The sequence below is a fragment of the Cygnus atratus genome, chromosome 17 (assembly GCF_013377495.2).
Source record: "Cygnus atratus isolate AKBS03 ecotype Queensland, Australia chromosome 17, CAtr_DNAZoo_HiC_assembly, whole genome shotgun sequence".
Lineage (NCBI taxonomy): Eukaryota > Metazoa > Chordata > Aves > Anseriformes > Anatidae > Cygnus > Cygnus atratus.
In genome coordinates this window covers 12,670,006-12,696,688 of record NC_066378.1, presented here as the reverse complement: position 1 = coordinate 12,696,688, position 26,683 = coordinate 12,670,006, and the positions used below count along the sequence as shown (strand labels likewise).

General features: G+C 45.0%; 2 protein-coding genes across 2 annotated transcripts in view; one reads left to right on the top strand and one right to left on the bottom strand.

Moving 5' to 3' along the window:
* Nucleotides 1–72: 72 nt before the first annotated feature.
* On the bottom strand, nt 73–11,586 carry ORAI1 (ORAI calcium release-activated calcium modulator 1). The gene is made up of 2 exons (XM_035564884.2): nt 11,282–11,586; nt 73–687 (listed from the first exon to the last, which is right to left on the bottom strand). Exons 1-2 carry the CDS (start codon nt 11,393–11,395, stop codon nt 121–123), a joined length of 681 nt encoding a protein of 226 aa, XP_035420777.1. The 5' UTR covers nt 11,396–11,586; the 3' UTR covers nt 73–120.
* A 719-nt stretch (nt 11,587–12,305) lies between these two features.
* KDM2B (lysine demethylase 2B) overlaps nt 12,306–26,683 on the top strand; it is a 110,287-nt gene continuing 95,909 nt past the window's right edge. Inside the window, exons 1-3 of the mRNA XM_035564888.2 lie at nt 12,306–12,336; nt 18,576–18,714; nt 21,229–21,307. Coding sequence (XP_035420781.1) covers nt 12,322–12,336; nt 18,576–18,714; nt 21,229–21,307 — 233 coding nt within the window. The 5' untranslated portion in view covers nt 12,306–12,321. The remainder of the gene's footprint in view (nt 12,337–18,575; nt 18,715–21,228; nt 21,308–26,683) is intronic.

Here is a 26,683-nt window from a genome sequence, read left to right as displayed (position 1 = left end):
AACAACATTTATAAACCTTCTCTTTAAAGGAAAATCAACAGTTTGACCAGTTCATGCATGGGGGAGTCAACATAACAAGGCAGAAGCAGGATAGTGGGTTTATTTTCTTTAAGTACAGGTTTATGCAAAATGGGTAACAGCTGGGGAGATGGCATCACCTCTGTGATCCAGCTGATCCTGGAGCCGTGCAAATTCAGCAAGTTCATTCAGTTCCTGAAATTGCCTGTCTGTTTTATGGCTGACCAGTGACCTGTAGAAGTGGACGGCAAACACAATGAAAATCAGTCCAAAGGGAACCATAATAGACGTTGATGCAATGGCTGCTGCCTGTCCTGATGTGATGGTGGAGCTGCTGTTCTGGGACGGACCACTAGGGTTCTTCTTTAAGGGAAGGAACTTCACCCAACACAGTAATACCACCTCTGCAAGAAAGAGCAAAGTTCCAATGACAGTAGAAAACGCCCAGGCAAGCTCAATGTGCCGGTGCATACGCTCGTGAGGGGATTCCTTTACAGAGTTGAGATTATGCACATTGCTAACGGCCTCTATGTTTGGAAGAATGCAGGTACTTATCATGAGTGCAAAAAGGTGAACTGCGACAAGGACGGTAGTACAGGCACTGAAGGCTATCAAGAGACCTCGTGGGTAGTCGTGGTCTGCATCTAGTTGAACTTCTACCATAGCCACCTGAAAGGAAAGGAAAAAAAGGAGATATTTACCTGTGTTACATATTTTTTGGCTATTGATTATTCTAATTTCAAATTATTTTCATTGCAGGATAATTAAGCATGTCATACTAATTCTGTTTATTCTTTGACAATAAAAACACTTATTTGGGGCCCAAACATTTCCGGAACATCATCTGATCCAAACAAAATTACAGACTACATTTGAACTTCTTTTCATGTCAATCTTACATCTGAGCTATCACACGAAGGCCACCTTTCTCATATTTGCTGCTCATTCGTAAAGCAAACCATCAGTATGTGCTAAACTACTAACAGCACAACCACCCTACTACCTCCAGCTCATCCCAACAAAATAGCTGGATTTTAGGAGTCGAAGTATTTTGGTCACAGATTTCTTCTTTCCTGTATTATATCGTAGTGGTAGCTTTTGATCTTTTATTACAGATTATAAATTTTGTTGGATATTAGGAAATGTTGTGTGTCCCACACATATGTGGAATGAATACCGTATTAAGTCTTTTGAAGTAGGTATCAGTAACACAATGGCCTGGGAAGGCTGCAGGCTGCCCTTCACAAGCCTGGTGGTCCTTTCACCTTATCTATTTGTGTTCTGAAGAGCAGGAGCCTTTCACTAGGAAGATCACCTTTCCATGGGGCTCTTGATGATATGCCTTCACTCAAAGTAAGTATTTAAGCAGACTCCAGAAAAGCAGTTCAGAATGTGAAAGGCTCCACAACGTCCGTGGCCAAATAAGCCTGTTAGAGGGAATAAGCGTGGAGAAGACCGGAGGACAGAAGAGACGTTGCTAGCAACTCTTCGAACTACTAGGGAAAAATTTGAGAAGGAATTACAATTCAGCACGCTAAGATCCCAGATTGAGAGCGCGCAGCAATTTCTACTGTCTGAACTCATAGATATTTGGTGTTTATAGAAGAAATCATCTGGTTTGTGGAACAAAGCAATATTAGACATCCCAGAGAGCACAAAACTCTGGAAATTGTGTCTAACCACACCCCTGGGTGAGCACTCTACACCTCATGAAGATGCTCCAAGGCCAGCCCTCTACTATCGGATGCAGCCATGCCCTTTTACAAACCTGATCCCTAAGGATGCCTGTGCTTTAGGAGCAGAAATTCCCATTAAATAACAGCACTAGGAAATATATAAACACAGCTGAAATATTTTTGATAAAAGAAATTACATAGCATGCTTTTAACAGGTTTTAAAACCGTTAGGTGATTTTAAGCATGTGCAACTGATGAGTGACGCTACCCCCAGGACCCTTCTTGAAAAGTCCCCTTTCCTGATAAATCTGCCTTTGAGACAAAGCACATTTCCAAACAGGGGATAGCGCAACAACATCTCTAAGTTTAGCTATCTTTCTCAAAGTATCTCATTAAATAAACAAAATATGTTCAAAACACAGAGAAAAAAAATTTAACAGCAGCCTTAAATCTGAACACATGTACCCCATATGAGGAAGACGCAGAGTTCTGCCGTTCAGCACAGCTCAGACTGACCCGCACCTTGGCTGCCCAGTCTCAATCCTTCATGGAAGCGAGTCAGATCGCTCGCCCAGCAATCACTGCCCTGGTCAAGAAGCGGTCAGCACCCGCTAGGTTGGGGACCGAGCCGTTCCAGCAACGCCTCTGAGGAACGGGGAAGCTGGCACAGGTGTGTGTGACTGAGGGAGAAGCAGTGGTACCAGGGCCTCGGACTCTCAGCAGCACTAAGCTCTGAGTCTAGCTCTTCTGTAACGCACCAGTTTGCCCTCAGAAGACCATGAAAACAGTTAGGCATTGTATTTCCTAACACAAATGAGCTCACAAGTCCCACCAAGCCAGGTTTAGCTCACTGCTAGATGACACCAATGGCTTAGATGGCATTCAGCCTACAGTGCACGTTTCCAACACCTCCACTTTCATCAAAAGCTCACACAGAAAATTTCCTGAAGTGTAGGTAATATGTGTGCAGGAAGATATAGAGCCAAACTACACCAAGTCTGGCATCCCATCTCCATGCACGCACAGAATCAGCATTCTAGGACACTGCAACTCTATATTGCTAACGTACCAAATATTAAGCCAACCGGGGCCTTTGCTCAGACATGTTTCAACAGGCATTCAAGGAGTTTTGCCAATATTTTAATTCCTTTACTGAAAGCTTTTATCATCGTAAGCCTAACCAATCAGCTAGTGAACAGCATCCAAGTGTTACAAGGAACTCAACAAGAAATTGTATTAATACATATACAATTCTTGTTCAAAGATCTTACGATACCATTTCTCAGCTGTGGAAAACTTCACATTTGAGAGGATAAACAAAGCCGTTGGGTCTCGCTTCTGCGGGGATCGCTCCTTAGTACCAATGCAATCACGGGAAACCAGGCTTCCTGCGTGCTATGTTTTTCACAGAACAACTGCAAGCCTTCACCACTGAGGATTCATTTTCATACTTAACAGAATTTATTTCATGCAAATTTTCTAGTGCATAGTTTGAATTTGAAAGCTAGGCTGCCAGATCTATTTTAGACTCAACAACATCCCACTATTGCAGGACATTTTAATCCTCCATTCTAGTACTTATTAGGATAACAACCAAATAAGACACTAAAGAATTGCATAAAAGTTTTTTCTTTTAAGAACTGATGATTTTTTAAAAAGCATTTAATTCACCAAATACTGAAGACATTTTACGTTTCTATTAATCAATGTCTCCAGGTAATAATGATATCAAGCATCTGATTTTGAAGTTTAGTCAGACTCTCTTAATTCCAACATAACAGCTGCTCCTGAGCTCTTTCCATTTCAGTGTCAGCTAAAATTACATTTAATCCAAAAGCACCTATTTCTGATTTGGCTTTATTATATGCATACTCGAAACAACATCTTACAAGAAACCAGCTGAATTTAAGCAGCATTCAGACACTCATAGTTCTGCGCCTATATAAGCACAGAGAAAATCACAGGGAGAGCTGGTCTACAAAAAGGAGAGGCCCAGACCAGGAACCCGAGTTACCCCAAGTTCAAGGTACACAGCAAAGCTTCGGTGTATGGCTGACAAAGACATTGAGACCGATCTGCTCTGCACGGGATGTCTGTTGTGTTGGTAGGCCCCCAAATCACCTCTCAGAAGTGCTTTCAGAAATCTGTCAAGACTGTAGCTGTTACTTAAGGCTTGGCACACGTAAACTCACGAGCAGGAAGGGCGTAACTTCCTTCAGCTCAAACCATACCATGCAATTAGCTACTCTAATTGCAAGCATACCCTCTCTATAAAAATAATTAGAGAGACCATCACCATCATTTGAACGGTAACCCCGGCACTAGTCTTCTAACGTGTGCAATAAACTGGCAGCCAAGTAGTCACCACCACACACTGCCAATTACCCCCAGCTTGGGACACCAAGAAGTTAAGCTGTGAGTAAAGCAGAGGCAGGGCAGTCAGCCACCCTGCCTCAAAGTCTCATGCACACCCCAACACAGCCAAAACCTGCCAGAAAAAGGCTCCATACCAAGGGAGGGCAAGCTCCTGATACCTAGAAAACAAACAAACACAAAAAATGGAACATCCCACAGGGGGTGCATGCCTAGGGCAGTTTCAGCATCTTCTCGAGTCCCCCCCACAGCAGCTTGTGCCAGCACAGCTCTGATGGCAAGCACCAAGGGAGGCCACCACGAGGGAGGAAACCCAGCTGGCTGTCCTGCCAGCAAGCAGCACAACCTCCTCCCCACAGCTGGAACCAGAGAGAAGAGTACTAGCAATCACGTGCTGGGACAGGAAAGAGCCTACAGCAAAGTGAAGAACAGAATTCTCCACGGGGAGTACAGCAAAGCCTCCTTGTGCTTGCACCTGGCAGACTAACTCCTGCTTGACCTCTAAGTGAAAAATCAGTTTGTGCTTTCTGTCTCCTCAAACTGTCAAAGAAGCTAATTTGGGAACCCTTTCACTATAAACTAGCAGAAAAAACTGCCAGTGCTTTTCAATTGCAAGCCTCTGTTCTCAAGAGCAGCAAGCTGCCTGGGCCAGGCTTGAGGCACCTAAACCAAGAAGCTCCATTTTTCATTATGAGGCCCTGCGTCTGTTTTCAAACAGTGATGCAAAGCAAGAGAAGTTCCTGTCTCCTTTGCTCACGCTGCGATTTCAATACACAGATCAGAACTGCTCTTGTAAGGTTACACTTACCATACCAGAGCCCCCGTGAGCACATCTACTATGATCCAAGCCCATGCAATGCACGGTCGGATGTGTACATGCTGTGCTCCACGCAGGACATTCTTCCTCCATGACTTCCGTTACGTTTCGCTGCCATTACCTCGCCTTGCTGCATAACCATAGACTAACGTAGGCTGGAAGACACCTCAAGAGGTCATCTGGTCTAATCCCTGGCTCAGAGAAGAGCTAACTTTAACTTCAGATCATCCTACAGATATAATTGACAGATTTACTGCAGCCCTTGACAAAGCTGTAAATCTGAAATAGAGTTTTCTGACAAAACTAAGGGACTCTCGTGGTCATAGGATGCAAGACTGGAGTCTTCAAAGAACTAAAGGAAGCGTGGCATTCAGATGCTATCCCAAGTGCTCTGAAAGTTTCTATCCATAAGAGCACTGACACAGTGACATAGATTCTATAAAATATCAGCTTCTCTGTTTTACAAGAAGAGAGCTGTGATAACAATAAAACCATTAATAAAACTATTTTCACCAGCAATAATGCAATTTTCCATAAAGAACCAAACACACAGCTACAAACAAAGCTTATATGGCCACAGAAATGCAGGATGAGCAACTGTCCTGGCTTGCCACTTGTTCATTTTTACCGCAGCAGTGGGACCTCAATAAACAGCTTGCTTCACATTTCAGCATTATTCCCCAATTTTATAGGCTACAAGAAAGGTTTCAATTTCAGAATAAAGCAAGTTTCAATTCCTGTTTTAGGATCGCCTTCTCCAAAACGAGTATTCAGAGGAAATAAAATGTGAGAGACACCAATCAGAAGGAAAGCAAAAGGGAGGACCGAACTAAGAGCCACCCATGTAGCAGGTCATAATGACACTTGAGATTCAACAGTGGAAAAAAGGTACGTGCTCTTTGCTATTATGGGCAACAGCAGCAAACAGCTTCTGAGAGCTCTCTGACAACCACAGGCTCACAGCCTTTTCAGCATCAGTAGCCACTGCTGTATAGAAAAGGAAATAAAATGCCTTATCTTACAAGTAAAACCTGTATTATCTAGGACCTATTTATAGATGACTTCCTCTACTCCCCTTCCCCACAAAGGCAGCCTTGAGCTCTGGCAGGCGGAAACGTAACACGGGCTGGGAGCCCGCACTGTAACCGCTGCACTGTGCGAATTGTTAGGGTCTGCCTCTCGCAGCAGCAAGTACTGCTGTTAACATACAGCTGCAAGTCAAGGCCGAGTTCAGCATGCCCATGCCACAGAGACAGCTTCAAACCAGGCAGAGCCACAGCAATTTCGAACTCCTCGCTGCTGACCGTAGCTCTGATGACCACCCTCTCCGCTAAATGCATTCTGTAACTCGGGGCTGCGGTCAACGCCCACTGACAGCCAGGTGACGGGACCGCTGTAGATTTGTCTCCTGTACGCTACACAGTGCTATCTGACCTGTCTAAAGCTCCAATTGCAAGTGCTCTTCTCTCCTTTTTGTCTGAGATTCAGAGAGCAAGAAATCAGTATTATTAAAAGTTACTGGATTTAAACATAGACAACCTTATAATGACACATTTAAGGGAATACTCTTGAGAGACACTGGTCTTGGTATCGTCACATTCTTACTATGCCTACCACTCACGGAGGGAGCTTCCTCGCAGATCGTCACAAACAAAACCCTTCTGGAAAGGTTGCTGGCTTCAAACATCAGTCTTACTAAAGGCACTTACTGATCCCAAGTCTAGGATTACCTGTACATCCTCGCAGGATTGCTCTCACCTCCTCTTCCCTGGCTACAGCTACCGTTCCTAGATAAGGAACTGATTCAGAAGATGACAATTTCTATACCACCTGATATGTCAAGAATGGCTTTTAAGAAAGCTTCCTGGTTGCATATTTTAAGGGTCCATCCACACAAGGAGAACTTTACCTGGAGAAGCACACCAGAGCTACAGCACCTGCACTTCACCATGCCAGAATATACCCCAGTAAAACTGCACACAGCAATCACTAAAATATTTTAATCAACACCTACCTGCAGAAATATTTTCTTACCCTCACTTGCTGCAGCTCTGACTAGGCTCGGCTGCATCTAGCTATCCAAACACTTCCATGCACTAGCGACTCCGTAACACACACGACTCTGAGCAGGAAGCCCCCCCACAGGAGAGGTCTCTCCAAGTCTCAGGCTCAGATCACTACGTTATTTCAATAACAAATCCCACCTTCTAACCCCAGCTTGTCTACATGTGGGACTGCAGGGAGGAGATGGGATCGGGATAGGATCGCAGGGAACTCGCGCTCCTCCGGCTGTCCATGCTCCGGAGCCGGTCAGTCTCTGTTCCTGACAGCGCTGCTCGCTCCCAGAGGCAGAGGCACAAAGCCAGGCTCTCCACTCAGTCTCTGCACCATTCATTACGAGTTATAAACATCTCATACAAAGACTGGCTCTGGCCTGTACAGAGTCACAAGAAATTTAAAAAGAAGAGCCAAAATAACGACATTATTACTGCTTTTTTACACAGAAGAGAAAGTGAGCTTCCTTTATGGTCTGTCTAGAATCACGACTGGGGCTTGTTATGGTGCAGAATGGCAAAGCCTTGACAATCACTAAGTCACCACTGGAACAGAAGTGCATGATTTAATTTTCTTTTGTTGGTAAACATGAAAATGCAGTACCCACGTAAGAGGAACAAACACATCTTAAGGCGGCGGCATCTCCACACAGCATAACTTACGATAAATTTAGTTTATAAGTACAAGGTCAGATTAGACAGCACAGCAGGGAGAAGAAACCGCAGCTTAATGTCACCTTGACATCCTCCAAATCAGAGCAGCCACCCGCAGCTGCTGTTAGAGCCCTAAGCACTCCTCACCGCTGCCTTCCTCATCTATAACCTGAGACAGGGATGCTCAACGAAGCAACAAAACGCTGCTTTCATGACTGTAAGCAAACAGAAGAAACCTTTCACACAGACAAGATTCTTCCAGGCAAGCCATAACCTCCAGGTGCAACAGCAATGTAAAAGGCAAGTGGTGGCAGAAGCCATGAAACCAGGCCTGTAAGGCTTTACTGGAGGTTACAAAACACAGCTGTTGCACATTATTCTACCGGAATCCTGGTTAACTACAGCTACAACTCCTGAAGAGAGATCACTGCAGAGTGATTTAGAATGGCAGAGTAACCCTTACTAGACAAAGGCTATGCTATCTGCTCAGTGCTGGCAGCAGCGGGGTCTGGATCCTTCCCGAAATATCTCCATAATAGTTGATATTGAAATAATGTGCATCAGTGCAGTTAATCTTCTACAAAAGATGACTGAAGCTCTCTGCGGAAGATTGTATTGGCTACATTTCAAAGGCACGAGCTGACGGTTCTTTGACGATATCCAGTATTTGAACCTTATATATTACTATTTACGACACTCTGCCCAGCTTGAATCATGAGAGGCATTTACAAGTTAAGTGTGCTGTCTCGTAAGTAACGTCCTCCAAATTCTAAACATAACTAGATCAACTACCATGGCTGTATAACGTAGATCCCTAATTTAGGCTCGGGTATTTTCACAGAGCTGTCAATTTTTTATTTAATTTTTTTTTTTTGGGGGGGTGGGGGGAGGGGGATGTTTGAGTTTTCCAGTTTGATGGCTGTTGGGATTTAACAGCTTCCCTGATTTTTTCAACTCCAGTATCATGCAGTTGTCAAACTACCACGATGCAACTGTGGTGACAAAATGATGCTAACACATCTGCTTAATTATTCCAACAAAAATAACCTGCCAGCAATCCACCTGCACTGGAGATTTTGATACTGCCACTACAGGTGTGGATGAGCTAGTGTTAGCAGCACCGGATATGTTCTGCAAAGTATTCCTGGTGGTGATGGTCAGCCCTGAGATAGACTGGGTTAAGACAAAGACAGGCATGGAAAAGGAAGTCAGGCATCAAGATCTAGGAGATGAAACAGAAGTGAGAAGAAATCCTCAATGCCTCTACCAACACACGGAGGGAACCCTCCATTCCTTCCCTTCATGGACTACATATGCCCCCCCAGTTTACTTCCTTACCCCTAAACGTTTGGGGGACTTATATTATTAAGTGCCCCCATAAATTGGAAGAATGTATTAAATGCAGGATGATAAATTTCATAGCTCTCTGTTTAGGAATATGGCAGTGGATGACAGCATCCAGGGAAACCTGCCCAAAGTAAATGCTGAGGTTTACTCCTGGGAAAGCGGCTCTAACATCAGTTTGCAGCCACCAGACCCTGCACCACTCTCCCTGAGGTTAACACAAAGTGTAAAATACTGATTTGCAGGCTCTAAAATAAAACTGATCACGGAGCAGGCTTTTAATAAATTTCCTCTGTGGAAGCGCAACCTGACATTTCATGCTCTACACGTCACTGCCCTGTGCAATCTCTTGACTTCGGCATGCATCATTTAACTGGGGTAAGCTTAACTAATCTTGAGGGAATGAGCTCTGAAATGGGCTGCTGTTACATACGAGATTAGTCCAACAATAAAGGACCAGTTTAGCAGGGATACACTTAGCTCATACTAGAGGACGCAAGCACTGTTTAATAAAAGAACAAGGATCAATGGAGCAGGTGTGGAGACGTGCACATTCCTCTCCTGACAATTCCCACCGATCTGCTGGGCGGTCCTGAATGTGTCTTTTAGGCTCTTTCTTCCCTGCGTTGATAAGGAAAAGGGAGGAACAATGACACTTAATTGCTGTACTAAGTTTGAGATCCAAGACTAGATTGTACTTGAGCAGCCTATTGTTCAGATATCAGGTGCTGAGGAATCTGCTGAAGCTGGTAAACAATGCACAGGCGTGGCGGCAGCAAGAAGGCCCTGCTTTTCAATGCAGAAATCGCTGAGGACAACTTTAGCAGATAAGCAAAGTTATTCAAAAGAAATCTAAAAATATTTGAAAGTCAAGTCAGCTCTTCTGGAAACGATGAGGAAGTCCCAGCCAGACAACAATCTCTTAACAGCCAAACCAACGAGGCAACAAGTTTGTTTTTCTTTAACAAGGTCACACCGGACATCAAAACAGAACTTTTGAGGGGGTAACTTGAAGAAAATTAAAATGGGACGAGTATTCACAGGCAACATTCCTTCCAACTACAGCTTTTGCTAATCAGAACAAAGTGGCTTTTTCCTGAACTACCCTGAGCAACATCAATTCAAAAGCAGACGTTTCCAGCTGCAGGACTCAGAGCTCCCAGATCTGCTGCAGACAGTCAGGAAAGCAGTGAATGCACCTCGTACATCCACGGGACGCTAAGAGCCCACACAGCAGATATTTAGAGAAAAGCACAGTGCAAACTACAGCTTTCTCCTTCTGTCCTCTCTCACTCTCAGTGAGAAATCCTGACTCGAGCAGCCAGCCTGGCAAACTGCTCTGACACAAGGGGAGCGCACGATGAGGGAAACCCAGCAGCAGCAGCAGCGGTGTGTGAGCTGCGTGTCACCCAAGGAGACCCGAGCCCAACATGCTGCTGCACCAACACAGCTGCCTGTCAGTCAAACGGGCCCCGGGCACTGCCACCCCGAGGAGCTGCGGCTGTTTTTAGCCATCCAAGAAGGGCAGTGACATTTATTTGACCGTCAGAAGGCGGCTGCGGACCGGCTGTTGTGTTTCGAAACAGCATCCTCCAGCTAGAGCAGTGGTCTGGCAGGGGTTCATCGCACGGCGGGGAGTGCCTTGCTGAAAGAGGGGCAAAAATAAATCAACGCAGAACAAATGCATGAATATGAAGTATTTTCACAGACGCACAGGTGGCTGCTTGGTAGGTCAGGGGACCGGACATGCGATGGAGTCTGTAAATGACCATATTTCTGATTATATCCAGCTTCCACTTGAAGCAGGTAGTTACCAGGCTGTGATCCTGTACCAGACCCTAAACACGCTAACACCACGAGGCATTCCCAAAACGCGCACAAAACCCCTCAGCGCTGAGCAGCCCCCGAGTTCCTCCACACACACACAAACGGCGGCGCTGAAAAAGCCCGGCGACAGGCGCAAGGAGTTGGAGGGACACCGCCAACTCTAAGACCCAGCACAAAGAAGGAAGAAAATAAAAATAAAAAGGATCCAGAAGCAGAGCCACGGTGAGCGCTGGGCGAAGCGGAGCAGCTCAAAGCCCGGCGGGGCCGTGGCCGGGCGCTCCCGGGGCCTCCCCCCCTCCCTCAGGCGCCTCCTCACCGCCGCCCCGGGGCCGCCCGGGTGTGCCGAGCCCCGGGGGCAGGAGGCCGGGGAAGAGCCGGCGAAAGACCGCTATCGCCTCAGGGCTTCGTCCTCGGTCAGAAAAAGGGGAAGCGGCGGCACCGCTTCGCCTCCCCCCCCGCCCACGCTCCCGCCCGAGCTCCGGCGGCCCGTCAGCGCCCCTCGCCCGCCGGACGCTCACCATGGCGAATCCGGAGAGCAGCGCGGAGGTGCGGCTGGAGGCTTTCAGCTTGGCGCGGCTCAGGTAGAGCTTCCGCCAGGACAGCGCCTGCATCGAGTGCTCGTTCAGGCTCATGGGGCTCCGGGCGGCGAGGGAGCGGGCGGAGGAACGGCTCGGGAGGCACCCAGCAGCAGCGGCGGCGGCTCCTTCCTGCGGCACAGCGAGGGCACCGGCTGCGCTAACGCCCCATGGCGCCCGGCGGCTTCTGCTGCTGCTGCTGCCGGGGCCGCGCCTGCCGCCACGCCGCGGCGAGCCTGAGCCTGCGCCCGCCGAGCGCCGCCCCGCAGCCGCCTCATTGGGACCCGGCCCGGGGCCCTCCTCCGCCACCGCCCCGCGACCGCTTCCCGGCGGCCCGAGGGCGGCTCTGAGGCGGCGGCAGCCCGCCGCTGAGGTGAGGAGTGGGCCAGCCACGGCCGTCCCTCAGCGGGCCCCTGAGGGCGAAGCCCCGCCGAGCAGGTTGCTGTTTAATTCGGTAACGAAAGCTTAGTTCCCGGGGATCTGTAGTTTGTGAGGAAGTTTCTTACAGCCCCCTCCGCTCGTTGCTGGTGAATCCACACAGGACAGAAAAAGGGACGGGGCAGTTGCTGCCTCCCCTCAGAACGCAGCCACCCAGCCCTTCCTCCTCAGCTACCTCACGCACTAGCCTCCCTTCCCAAGAAGCTTGAGCACAATTTATGTCCGTCCTTTGGAGCCAAATCCCTCTGAACATCCACCCTCGCTTCATTTAAAGCTGATACACCTAGACGTTTGTCACAAAGTTCAAGTTCTGAGAGACATTTTGTAGGCCCAGTGCTCCTGATAGACTTGTTTATCAGCAAATAGTTCAAACACTCATTTATTAGGCAGAACATTTCAACACAGATGTATGTCAGTGTTACGAGATTTTGAATTGCCACATTCATGCAATACTATTAAAGCTTTTTTTTTGTCCTATATTTTACAGAGGGAAGTTTGAGGTACAGAGCAGAACTCCATAGCAAATACGTGGCCCAGTCCCAAAGATGATTTCTGAAAAGGTGAGGCTTAAGGCAGTGCTTGTGCTGTGACAAGCTTGTTGGTCAGAACTGAGGGATGTTAGAGAAATAAGTTACTAATGAATTCTAGTAAGGAAATTTATGATTCTAGGAATAGAAATAATACTGGATAAGGCAAATGGATGGTCACATCAAGCTGAATCACTGCAATACCAGTTCTATTAGAAATCAAAAGAATTGGTTATTTTCTTTGGTGTTGAAGTTTTCTGCCTTACTTAGAATTAGGAAGTTTGTGGCGTAGTCTGGAATATTTTTGCTTTGTTCCCCTCAACATCTCTCTGCTTTGCAATATTGTTCATTTACTTGTGTCTAGAGTATCTAAGGATGATGACAGAATCAACACCAATGTAGGTCACAATGCTTTACATGTCATTTACGTGGTATTCTTTAAAAAAAATAATAGTTGAAGCAGACAAGAAAAAATCTTAATTTGAAGTATTCAGATATACTCCCTGAAACTACTGTTTCCTAGTGCAGTAGATTTGATCTCATTCTTTTCTCCGGAAATAAGTTTTTGTATTGTTGAAAACAACTTCTGGTTAGATTTTTACTGACAGAGGCATTGAAAGACTTCTGTAGAAGGCTGAGTTTGACTTACAGAGTTACCATAAAAGCTTTCACTGTTGTGTAAGTGACTCCAGGTACTGCTTGCTACCTTCTTTCTCTTTTGGGTGTGACAGAACTACTCCACAGCATTCATTTGCGTGAAAGGCAGCCTAAGATAGCATTATAAAATACTACTCTGCTTAATGTGTTTTAATTCTTAAAACAAACAACAACCCCCCCCAACACAGGTGTTGCCTCACAACAGTCAGAACATTTTCAGTATCTCCCATCAATGCTCCAGGCCATGCCTGAGCACCAGATTGCAAAGCAGGGAAGAACAAGGATGCTGTGATTTTCTCACTACATTCATTGTACTTGGGAAAACGGTAACCATCAGAAACCAGGAATGTAAACATTTCCCCCTCATCCCAAGCAAAGTTTCCTTAAGGGTCTGTCACTTAGTTTCTGTGGAATCATACATTTAAAACTGTTTTGCATTGCTGTTTGTAAACTATAAAAATACTGTGTATGCACAGCAAGATTGATTGTTTGCTGGTTTTTCCCTGCACAAAATCAGAGTTGAACTATAACATCACATGTTACTAACACTGCATAAGTAACGCCTAGGTCTTGATCTGTTCCTTAAAATCAGATTTATCTAAAAAGGAACATATTTGTATTTATAGTATTGGTGCAGAAGTTTTAGTTGTTTTAAAGGGAGACTCAATAGCTTTAATTAAATAACTATCAAAGTAGAACAGGGTATAATTAGAATTTTTGAATTAGTCATTACTACAGCAGCTCTATATCTGATTCAATATTCTGGAAATTATAGGAAAGCCTGCAAGAGACGTGCAGGTGAGAAGGATTTCAACAGTCCAAAATAAGTGTATTAAAATAGACTGCTCAACTGATTAGGTTCTGTTGAAGTGATGGTGCTCCCCTGCATTACAACCAAATGACTGCTTTCTTGAGTCTGCTGTGCCACTTTTAGCATACACAGTATGATTAAAGATTAGAAAATGGGAAGCTTTTCATACCGCAAATCCAGCTTACTTTACCTGTGACCTAAGAGATGCATAAAAGTGCTTTGAACTCACTGTTTCTGTCCATCACTCCTATTCCCGTTTATCGGGAAGGGCTTTGGAATTTAACAGTATTGTGCTTTGTTGTATTGTTAGATTCATATTTCCTTCAAGGAAACAGTACCAAAAAGCACCTACTGACTCAGACCTAGCCAGTAAATAAATTGCATCTCATCTCCCTTTCCAAGCCAAAAGCATCTAATTTTAAGCTCACAAACTCCACCGTTGCAGCTTTAAAATAAGCATAGTTTCCTTTCCCACTAGCAAAAATAAATAAATCACTTCTTAGAATAAATTAAGGATCAAGCCACCTTCTACAATTAAAACCTTAGGACTGTAACAGCGTACCCATTTTCTTCCTTTACCCATTTTACAATTCTCCATTCTGAGCTACAAACTAAATGGGATAAATTCTTTTATTTCCAACCCTAATTACTCATTGTTACACACACCTCTGCGCTCTAGAGCTAGCTGAAACAAAGAGTCAGTCGTGCTCAATTAACTTAGAAATGATTCAGGGAATGAAATCATGGTAGAGTTCAAAGCTGTGGTTTGATGTTACCACTGATTAATGCAATGCAGAAGGCCACCAAAAGGGCGTAGTCCTGCAACCTTCCTTCATCTCACCCCACTCTTCTCTCCATCCTGTAGACTACACCAATCAAATGGCTACAGAGCAAGAGGTTCAGTGAAAAAAAAACATAGCAAGAAGTGTATTTTTTTTCTTGATGGGGTAATTTTCTGTTGGATCAAGTCACTGAACTGACTTACCCTGGGGCTGCAGGAATGCTAGACCTAATGAGGGAGATGCAGGCACGAGGAGGGAGCTGGCCCCTGCAGCAACAAGCTGCTATTGGCCCTAATTAGAGATAACATCAACCCATTCTCTGGATCATTTATGCATGAACACTATCAGAGGTGGCAGAAATCCAAATTTCTTTCCGAAGAGGCTTGAGAAATCCAAACACTGTCACAAGGATACTCGTGAAACATTCTGCTAAAAATGCACTTCTCTATTTTCTGTAGGAGGACTGGTAAGAAGAAAAGGTACTCAGAGTACCCTACAACACTATTTGTATGTATGGAGCATGCAGAGGTGCTACCCTCTGCATTGCTGTTTCTCTAAGCCATACTGAGAGCTTCACATGCAAATCATCACTTGCATTTGTTCCTGTTATTGTACCAGCACCAAATCAGGTTACCACAGAATGGAAATTACGGTAGATCTACATTAAAAATAACTCCTCGGATGTAGCAGTTGTGAAACGGAAATTGAGAGGATTGTTAGTCCAAAGCACCAGGGATGTTAAGGCAAACTTCTCTGCAAATCTCATCTAACATAAAACAAAGTTTAATCTCTGCAGATAAAAGAAATCTTCATCTTGCCTAGAAAATCATATAATCATTTCTAACTTCCTTAATCAAGAAAAGGTTAAATATCTACTCTTGCATCTAAACTCTAAAGTAAGCTATAGGATGGTAGGTTTTACGTAATGAGAGATGTTATAAAAACATTTAGAAGTTTATTTCAGTCCATTCTATCCAATGGGATATAAGTTTGTCTGAAAGCTCAGGAGGGGTGAAATTAACCCATTTCTTCACAAACCCTTCCCAAGCACAACACCGGAGCTCTTACTGAAGCATTTTAAACGCTGTGAGAGGGGACTGGAACGGAAGTAACTTAAGGTACATTAACACCCAGCAAAAAGGCGTTTTCAGATTTTATCTTAATGCCGTTCAGGCTAACCCTTTTCTTAAGGATCACCGCTCCCTTCTCCCAGCATGAGCGCGGGCAGCTTTTTCTGTGTTTTGGACAGTGAAGCAAGCCTACCTCGCAGCAGCCCGGCCCCGAGCGCTGCCTGACGGGGAGCGGAACCCCCTGGTGGAAATCTGCGGCGTGAGTTGCTCGGAGGGAAAGCAGCTCCCAGCCCTCAGCTGCAAGCAGTTAACCTATGTCCTGCAGCACACAGCTTTAATAATGCTTCTAAATGTTTTTATCCTATCTAATGCAGCTGCGGATATTCTTATCACCCACATCCTACCACCTCCCCCTCCCTTTCTCCCCCAGTTCTTTTAAGTTTGTGTCTCGGTGTTTTGGTATTAATACACAAAATGATTACAGTGGTATTTTCAAACGTAAAATGAATTGGAGTTTAGCTGGAATCACTTCTGTCTTAAAACAAGGTTAAAAACGTGTTTTCTGTGTTTGGAGGTCTATAGATATTTCGGAGACATATTTACTTCCATATTCCAATAAGGTGCACTAGGGTTTCCAGGTGTCTGTGATTTATACAGTCCTCGGTGGCTTTGCTTGAGACACCAAGAGTCTCAGATTGTTTGCATCCCCAAAAAAGATTTAGAAAAATGAGCTGATTTTCTTTTATGTCTCTGTTCTGTCTTTCCTGGTAGACTTTTATAGACTGGATGGATGATGTGTTTTTTTTGTCTGATGATTCTCCCGTAACATCCATTTATCTTGTACAAGTACTCTGGCCTCAATCATACAGATGTACACGTGCATTTAATTTTAAGTTTGAGTAATCTTAGCTGAAAGGTCGGCGTATGCATACATCTTTTCAGGATTATGGATTAATAACGCTCTGGGTTTAACAGACATCTGGAACCCACACTTCAATATATAACCTATACAACACTTCTATATAATAATAAAGTTCAATCATCTCCGAATAGGGAGATGTTAGAGAAAGATTACATGATTTTTCAAGATTCTGCAAACAGCTGTTGGCAGATGCAGAAAGAGGAACTCACTACCTTAAACGCCGAGTTAGAACTCCATCCACGAGACAAGTCCTGCCTTTATCCATGTGTCACAGCTCGTTAAAATACGGGTTTTTCCAAAAGAGATGACCTGCAAGGCCCGCAAAGTTGAATTTTAATGCGTTTTATGACAATATTTAAAACATTGATACAGTACCTAGAATGTCATTGATTAGGTAGGCAAGGGGTGACTGGGTGCTGTATGAGCACGTTCCTGTTGGGTAGAAGCAGACAGGGATAGTGAAACGTCCCATTCTAAGGAAAAGCTCGGTCCCCACGGAACCGCTCCACATTTGAAACTTGCTGCTGGGATTTGGACTGGCTACATCAGAGACTGGTCGCTTTTGCCGGCCTAGGTGAGATGACACCGAGCGAGGACCGTACCGAAGGTAGAAGAAACACGTTTAACTCTGCGCGTCGCTCTCGCAAACTCCTATCGTCGCTCTCACAAACGCCACCCGCCCCAAGCGAGCGGAGGAGCCCCGTCAAAGCCTCCAGCCCTTGACCCTGGGTGCAGGGGCTCTTTGATGTTCCCTCCGGGGAGGCGAGGGATGCCGTGGCAGAGATGAGCAACACTTCCAAGCCTGGAGGCTGTTCGGAACGCGCAGCCTGCCCCTGCCCTTGCGATCAGACGGTCCCAATATTTGCTCAGCGTCACCGCAGGGACGGGAACCGGCGCTCGGGAGAGGAAAGGCTCCGACAATGCCAGGAACCGGCAGCACCGCAGCGGCCACACCGGGATCGGACGCCCCCACCCGCCGTGCGACCACGCTTGTTTTGGGGCTCGGCTCCCAGAGCGCCCACTTCGCGGCTCCGCTTTCCGACAGCAGCCCGGGGGCACTGCGGGGGAACCCCTCAACTCCCCCCCACCGCCTCGGGACCCCCAGGACCCCCCTCCGGGTGCCCCGGCCCCATTGCGAAGCCTGCCCCCCCCCCCCCCGCCGCAGCCGCAGCTCCTGGGACTGGATGCCGAGGCGCTGGCAGGGCACATCGCCGCCCCCTCCCCGCCCTCTTTCTCCCCCCCCGCCCCAAAAAAAAAAAAAAAAAAAAAAAAAAAAGTGCTGGTGCAAAATGACCAAACTTTGGGAGAGCCCCGGCCGGCTTTTGTTTGCCCTCCTCCCAGTTTGGGCCAAAAAAAGGCAAAAATGCCGGAGAGGAACTGTTGACAATTAAGTGATGAGACTCCCCCCCCAAAAAAATGGAGGCAGAGCAAGACCCTGGAAGAAGACTGGTGTGTAGCCGCCTGCTGCCTCTTTCCTTTCTGCGCCTTTTCAGGGATTTTGCGGGATTGTTTGCGGAGGGGGCGCTGCGCCCGAGGGGGGTGGGGGGGTGCGGGATTGGGATTATTTGGGGCTCCCATGGGCAAGGGTCGGTGGGACCCCGAAACCCACCTGGGGAGGGTCGGGGGTGGGGGGGGGTGCAGTGCCTCGCCCCCCCGGGCTTTGGGCTGAGCAGGGGGGGAGCAGCCGGCTCGCAGCGTTGCATAATGCGCCCTGCTTTGAAACCGCGCCTTCCGGCGTGGCTATGGAAACCCCGGGATTATGGAAATACCCCAACCTGAGCGCTGGGCTCCGGGACGACCCCCCCGAGCCCCCCCCCCACCCCCCGGGGTCTTCCCTTACCCACGTGCGCCACAACAACACCGGCACCGCCAGCAGCAGCGCCCCAGCGCCCCCGCAGCCCGCACCTGTGCCGGGGATGGAGAAGGTGCTGAGCGCCCCAAAGCCCGGGGGGGAGCACGGGGGGGGGGGCTCGGTCCCCGTGTCCCCCCCCCGGTTCCGAGCGCTCCCCCCCCCGCTTTGTGTCTTGCAGCGAGCCCTGGGCAGGAGGAGGTACGACGAGGACCTCTCGGACGTGGAGGAGATCGTCAGCGCCAGGAGCTTCGACCTGGAGGAGAAGCTGCGGAGCCGGGCGTACGGCGGGGACTTCGTGAGAGCCATGGACGGCCGAGGTACGGCCCCGGCCCCCTCCTGTCCCCGCTGCCCGGGGCTGCAGCCCGGACCCCCCTGCCGAGCGCTGCCCGCCCCGGGGATGCGGCTGCGGGGCTGCTGGTCCCCCCCCTCTGACCCCTCGGTCTGGGAGCGGGGCTGAAAAGCTGGGGGGAGAAAACGTCCCCTTGCCCCCCTAGAGTTATTTTGGAGCGAGCTTCCTAAGCTCCTTTTAGGAAAGTTAATGTGGTGGAGAAATTAAACAGCTATCTTAGTTAGGAAGGTGTTTGTTTAGGAGATAAGCTCAACTCTGACCCCGCCACGCCACCACCACCTTCCTCTAAACAAAACACAAACACCTATTTTTTATAGCTCAGAAATGTTAATTAATTTTCCAGAAAATGATTGCGTTCTTCCCTCACTTTCCCAACACTCCAGTGGTTGTCACTGCTACATGCCAGCTCTAATAGAATCCACAGCTTCCCTGGCTCAGCAGCCCGAAAATCTTCGGGTAGCTTTCCACTTTCTGTGGAACTTGGAAATAAATGAGTGTCTTTTGTTATTTTGTTGTGGTCTGTGTCTGCTTTGTTCAACCCCAGGAGGGATTTAAATGCTTTGTTGGGGCATTACGAAGAATGGGTCTGCCTTCGTATTTGCTCTGGTTTTATTTTTACTGTTGGTTTATTTTCCTATACATCTAGGAGTTGAATTGAATTTAGGACAATGACAGTGTTTGGTAAGAAAAAAGTCAGGTTATATGAACACATGGAGTTGGTTGAGTGATATTTATTTTCATTTCCATGGTTTTGTTTTTATTTTAATGATAACTCTTCTTTGATTTTTTTTTTCCTGCCAGGATTGTGGGTTGAAGTTTTTCTTCATGACGCTGCAAAGCAGTGGTGTGATTTTGGGGTTTGAATGCAGTTTGTCATACCTACTTGTTCTCTGGGCTGCTGGGCCATGTATCTGTCTCTGCTTCTTCTGCTGTTGTTGTTCCTGATGTTTGTTGACTTTGTCTTGGATGAGTGTCCTTAAAAATAAAGAAGCTTGTGGTTGATTTATTTGTTTAACTAAAAGCAGACTGGTTTTAAGGTGAATACATACTAGAAATGAAGACTTATCTACTACAGAAATATTTAATTGGTATCTTAGTTAAATGGGGTATTAATTACACTTATCTGCAGACTAGTTGAAATAAAGTTTCTGTAATGTTTTTGCAAAGGAGTAATCAGAGTGCTCTGCTTTGGTAACTCTGGGTAGGAATATTACATCTGCTCTTGTCATAATCGTGAACTGAATGCAGGGAGGAAAAGGTTGTAAAAAAAGAGGGTAATCCACGTGTAGGCATGGGAGCTGAGCCTCTGTTCCCTCTGCTTTTTCTGTTCTGAGTCTTTCTAGTATTGAAGCATCACCAATACACAAGCTCAAGCCTGTTCTCGTACTCTCCCAGGTAGCGCACAGACTGGTGGCTGAATTTGGAGAAGTTAAACCACTTGGGTGTACCTGACTCCAAGACATGAAATGTACCATGGCTTTGGCAGTGCCATAGTTTACTTGCTGAAGATTTCAAGGATTGTTTTCCGTTTTGAATGTCTTTAAAAGTCACTTTCCTGTAAGAAAGGAAGAAAAACAGAACTACAGAAACACAACGTGGCCGCTGTAAAATTCCTTTCCTTTCTGTGACCGAATGCTCCAAGTGGAGCGTGGGGTTTTGCAGGCACTGCTCACCCAAATCCCTGCCTTGTAACTTCCTAATCCCTGAATCACCGCTATTGTATCAGACTACAGCATAAAGAAATCCCCAGGAAAGGCCACGTCTGTGCAAAGCAACAAGGTGATGCTGGTCAGCGTTAACATACCAAACTTGTGTTTAATATCCAGTTTGCTTGGGTGCTACTCTGTGACTGCCCCACCAAACCTATTCAATTTCCCCACCTCCCGAAGTGCCAGCAGCTGTATAAGATTTCCGTACATTGGCTCCTGCAGTTAGGTTTCTGATTAATTATGAAAATGTCATCTGTGGAAAGCAATAATAACCCTGGCATAAGAAGACAACGTGTTCACAGAATCAGAGCTTTGTGCTGTGCTCAGATAATGCTCACAACTTTCTTTTCCCCTAAATAAAAATGTAAAAGCTTGAAATGTATAATGTAGAAACTGAAGTTTAAACTGCTTATTTGCCCTAAAAGTACTAGGCTGATCCACAGTAATTTAGTTAGGACTATTTTTTAACTGTTAATGTGGCATTTCGTTACAACCTGGGTGTTTCACGCCAGAGCTTAGTTTACAAACTGACTGGATTCTGTTTTATATGCATCAGTGAACAGGAAAAATAGAGAGCAGCTGGGAGAGTATTGTCTGTCATTTGGTTTCCGGTTCGGACCTAAAATATGCGTTCTCTTTATATTTTTCTTTAAGTGATGGTGGAGGGCTTTGGTGAGCAAAGAAAAATGGGGAGCGTTTCAAGAGAATGCAACGTGAGGTGCCAATGCCATTGTAATTGATTTTGGATTCTTTTTAATTCCTTATCCCTGCAGATTTTACTTTTGAGTATGTGCAAAAAGAAGCTCTCAGAGTTCCCCTTATCTTCAGAAATAAGGATGGACTGGGAATTAAGTAAGTTACAACCAAATCTTGATGATTAATAAATGTTTTTTATAAAATAACCGTTATGCTTTGCACTTGTATGTGATATCTCTTGATGATCTCAAATGTATTGCATTTAGTCAGACTGTCAGCACCTCTGAGAAGGGCAATGATTATTTCCCACCTGTAAACACGCAGATAACGAGTTATATAAATTTTAGGTGTATCCAGTGTGGTTCTACGCAATCAAAAATAAGCCAGTGATAAAAGTTAGGAATAAAATTCAAATGTTCTTGCTTCCATTTCATGTTGTAATGACAGAACGATGTCCCTTCAGTTTTTGACTTCTGAATTGGTTTCTGCATTACAGGTGGAAAGTGAAATGGTGCTTGTCTTTTCCCATGATAATTGTATCTCTTCTGAATGTTCCTGCTTTATAAATATTTAATAGCGTCTCATTAAAATGTGGTATTATTAGAGTCTTCTTGAGGTTGCATTTTGTTAATATCCAGTCATAAAGGATTTGGTATTTTAATAAGTGACTCCTGTAAGGTGGTTTTTTTTTTTTTTTTTCATAAAAATGACAGGGTCTAAGAGAGAAGTGCTAAAATGACGTACTTAATTAGTCCCTCAATCTATAGTTTAGATAAATGTCCTTTGGCACTTTTTGGAAATTTTGACTGTGTAACTGATTATATCTGAAGGATCGAAAATTAATTTTGTGAAAGAACAATTGCTCGCTTTCAGCTGGAACACCTCAAAGTCTGGTGAACTGAGTCCCAGTTATTTAATAACTGGATGTTAACAACTTCAAGCCACCCCAATGTAACTTAAGGAGAGGGAGAAAGAAGGAAATAGGGTTTGTGGTAGAAGACAAGGGCATATCCTCTTACTCTAAGAGAAAATAGGAGCCACTGTGATACTTCTGCTGTAATAAAACAGTTTTATGTGTTGAACTCTGAACGAGGAGTGCTTAATAGGTACTCAGTAGTAATTACAGTAAGTGTCACTTAGTTGTACCATGATGTTGTATGGGAATATTTTTTTCTTTGGTTGTTAAGCCTAGCTGTTTCTCTGTTTAGCACTGGCTGCTCAGTCTAGTTTCTTGTTTAAAAAAATAATGCAGACATTAAGATACCATCTCTTTATTTGTTTCCTTGCTGTTTTTTTTTTTTTTCCTGCTGTGTTAAGAGCCTCTGTTTTTCTGACCTCCTTTCGGCTTCTCGGCTGGGCTCGGCAGTGAGTTGGCTTTTTTGTTGTTGTTGATGGTTGTTGCTACTTTGGTCAGTATGTTTCTTCACCTGATGCTCCTCTTGGAGGAGTAATTTGAAGGACACGTCTACTGTGGAAAATCATATCTGAGAAAACTGATCTCTCTGTGTGCATTGGTTTTAGTCTGCTGCTCCTAAAGGACAGGTGGTAGAAGCTTCAAGAACTTCTTCTGGAAGAAGTCATCAGCCCTTCTCTGAAACTAGGGAGTGGTCAGGAACCAGAGGCAGTGCGACTTGTTCTCAGGTCTGCACGGAGTGCTAGCTCTGGCATCTCACAGGCAAGCTTTGTCTCCACACTGGCCTACCAGTTGATGTGTCCCTGTTGGTGTGTATGGCTGCAGGGACTCTGAAGCTGAAGGATGAGCAAGAAAGATGTTGAGCACCATCTGTGAGCCTTAGTTCTCCATCAGCCTCAAATCAAGCACTCGTTCTTTAGTCAAGTTTGAGTGAAGCCATGGGGTCATTGGGTGTGTTTTCCCTTTTGCTCAGGATTCTGCCGTCATCTTGAGGGTGGCTTGGGAAAACTTGTGGACCTGGAAGTTACCTATAGAGTTACCTTGTTTCTCAGTGTCTGTAACAAGATGTAATATCTGTTTCTTCTTGATAGCTCACTATTCAGGATTCTGTAAAGAGGCAATTCCACCTCAGACATTTCAACATCCAAGTCTCAGCTCACATCATCATTGGCTTCCCTATTGTTTTGGTGTCCAAAGTCTGGAGAGCTGCCACCTCATGCTCCCCTCCATAGCCAGCTAGCTAGATGCTTTCACTGAAGCATCCTAGCATGATTCTGACTTTCGGGGAGTAGTCTTTGGTCTTTATGTAGGAGTTCAGAGACTCCTGAAGGTAATCAGGTCTTGTAATCAGTTTTTTTTTTTTTTTTTTTTTTTTTTTTTTACGAGTTGGCTTGCTTTTCTTCAAGATGTGTTTTTTTTAGATGTGGTCAAAGTCAGTCTTCCTGTTCCTCTTCCTGGAAGTCATCAGGAATTGTTGTTGAGACCTTGAAGAAGTGAGGGCTTTGGCTGTGTACCTGTCCCTTCTACGGTCATACACAAGGTGTATGGACAGGCCAGCTTACAGGTGTATTTTGCTGAGACCCAAACATGGCCTTGCTCAAATCCTTGTGCATGCGCATACGCAGCATGAATGTATGTATAGGTGTTCAATCCTCAAAGATGACCACTGAAAATAAACTACCTTTCCTTGTAAGTGTTTTCAAAGCAGTCCAATAAATAACAGTTTTAGAACATGTGCTGGTTGTGAAGAAGTTACAGGACCAAGTGCAGCATCACTCTCCATTTTTCAGCTGGAGTTTTGCAGATCTGGCAGTTAAGATAATACATCTTTGGACTTCTGAACTGTGAGAAGATGGGAGAGGAATAAATACTAAGCCACAGTAGGAGTTTTGGAGTCACTTTCCTGACCGTCATACACTAATGCTTTGGAGGGTGAAGGAGCTTCAGTTTGGTGTGATGAGCTTAAAATAGTTTCAGCAGCCAGGCTTGACTAGCCAGTTTCTGTTTCCTAACAACTGCTGCTATCATCCTAATACTGTAGCTGGAATTCACCGCTGGGGAAGGAAGAATAGGTGTACGGATGCTTTTTGAAGGTTATTTTTGATCAATTAGCATGTGGACAAAAGTAAGAGCAAACTTATCTGATACACGAGCTTTGGACAGTTCCTGCATGGGATCAGTGGAATTCTCCATTTCACAGTCAGTTGGCTGAATTGGTTTTATATTTCTGTTCTCTTCTGAGTCATTGACTACTGGCTGCTCTGGGGGATTAACATGTTAGAATTTGTAGATCAGTAATCTCGTATAGGACATGCATGTTCTATTCTTTTTTTTTTTCTTTACTGAAATGAGCATGAATTATTAGTCTGAAATGATGTTGTAAAGGAATTTCACACGCTTGGGTGTAAATGCCACTAGAGTGAGAGAAGGTTGGAAATGCGATTTATGTGTATTTTAAATGAGAGGAGTGAAATGCATGAGCAGTCTTTCCTATTTGACACTCAGCAGGATAACATGATTTAATTTTATTTACAGTTCCACTTCGTACATGTATCTATCAAGGATAGCTGACACGCAATATATACCTTATGTAGATATGCAGATCCATCATTGCTGTGCGCATTGTATTCCAGCGAGATCAAAATAGCATCGACACCTGCCTGAGTAACCGATCTGAAACCTTTAGTCTCGTTATCCTGACATTTGCTGCTTGAAATAACGAGTGTCACAGTCTGCCATCGTCCATCACTAGGATGAGACTGAGTAGTTTGCCTTTGGATTCGAGTCGTTTGCTGATGAAACTCCAGAACCTTATGTTCTGCTGCAGGCTCTGGAGGAAAGCATGCTTTTGTGGGTCTTGTCCAGCAGTACTGTCACTTGTCCAGAGAAGGATGTGCTTATCGTATGTGGTGGATTAGGTGATCCATGTATGTGTAGGGCAACTTTTGAGATGCAGTAGTCTATAAAAGCTATGATATAAGATGATTTCTACGTTTCTGATGTTTTGATTAGCTGATGATATGTGCTTCCACTTGTTTGCTGTTAAGCAGTCAGCTTGCATGTCTGTGGCTGGCAGATGTACAAAGCCTAGCTGAACAGTTTGGTTACTGTGACTGGAGGCACTCTGAAATGGCACGAAATAAGATGGATGAGGGAAAAAATATAATGAAACTTCGAAAATTGCTTTCAGGTATATATTTTTAGCCATTATGAGCTGTTACTTGTATGGCTAGAAGCAGAAAGGTCCACCTGTGATCTATTAGCAAAAGATAATTTGTATCTCTCAGTTTTTTGGCTGTTTCCATTCTTGTAACTCAGAGGGAGAACTCAGTTTGGAAAGATGTTGTCTCTTCTGTCTGAACAGCAGTCATTTTATGTTGTATTGTGGTTAATCAGATACGTATGCTGTGCAGAGCTCATCCTCATTAGGACTTGAATAGGAGATTTTCTAGCAAATCTTTAAACTTTTAATAAAATGTAAGTTTGCAGCAGTGCACGGTAAGGTGTTTGCATTTTCTGTTTGCGGTAGCATGGTTTGTGTATAACAGAATGCTGAAAGTCTCCTCAAATGCAGTTAAGTAGAAATCTCCAGGAGTGTGTGAGTGCACATGGAGAGAAGGGTAATTCTGCTTCTGAACCTCAAGGCTGCAATTTCTCCCACAGCTTCAGGTAGGTATAATTGTTTCTGGCTGCTTTAAGTCGGTGGGTAGTTTGCCATATTGCATTTTTCTACCCAAAATGGTATATTTTGAGGTAAAGTCAAGGCACCCTGCTATACTACTCTTCACAACTATTTTTTTGATGTGAAATCTTTGGAAGCATTTACAGTCTTTTTACATGAGATTGATTTGCCTGAACGTTGCATAACAATGAGAAGAAACTATCTGCTCAGTTCTGCCTTGTTGGTGATTTGGATTTATGTGCAGAAAAACAAATGAGCTAATACTTACTGATTAGTATAGGACCGGTGACAGTCAAAAAAATTTTCTGCCATCACAGAGCAGTAGCAAAGCAGCCCTAATTGTATACTAGGGAGTGTGGCAGTTATGCTGAGCGGGTCTGGAGATGAAGTAGTACAGTAATTTGTGGTCTCAGCAGCCAGCAGAATTGGTTTGAATCAAAGCTGGACCTCCCAAGGTAACCCAGCTACAAAATGGGTTCTTGTACTTGAAATCTGCTGTGTTCAAGCCTGAAATTCTTCCCTTGGTGTTCCTTTTCTCTAACGTATGATACATCCTGAGATTGCAGAGGAAAAAACAAGGATATGCCAGGTGTGCTCTCCAAAGAGCTAAACATGTAATTTTACTGTTAGGGAGAATTGTGTTCTTCCAATCTGGGTAAAGTTTATTGTCAGCTGCCACTGGAGCTCTCAGAGTAGATTTGTTTGTATGCATCTGGGGTTGTTCTCTATTTTGGTTCTTGAATTTTATTTTGATTTCTACAGATGTGAAAAAGATCGCCCACCTATACATCTGACATAAAATAAAGGCAAGCTTTGGTATTTGAACATAAGCCTGGCATATTGTTATTGCCTCCAAATAGTTCCTCCTTCCCCTACTTCTGCCTTCCTAGTGCCTGGATAAAAAGATGAGCCCTGAGTGAACCCCGAAGGTCAGTGG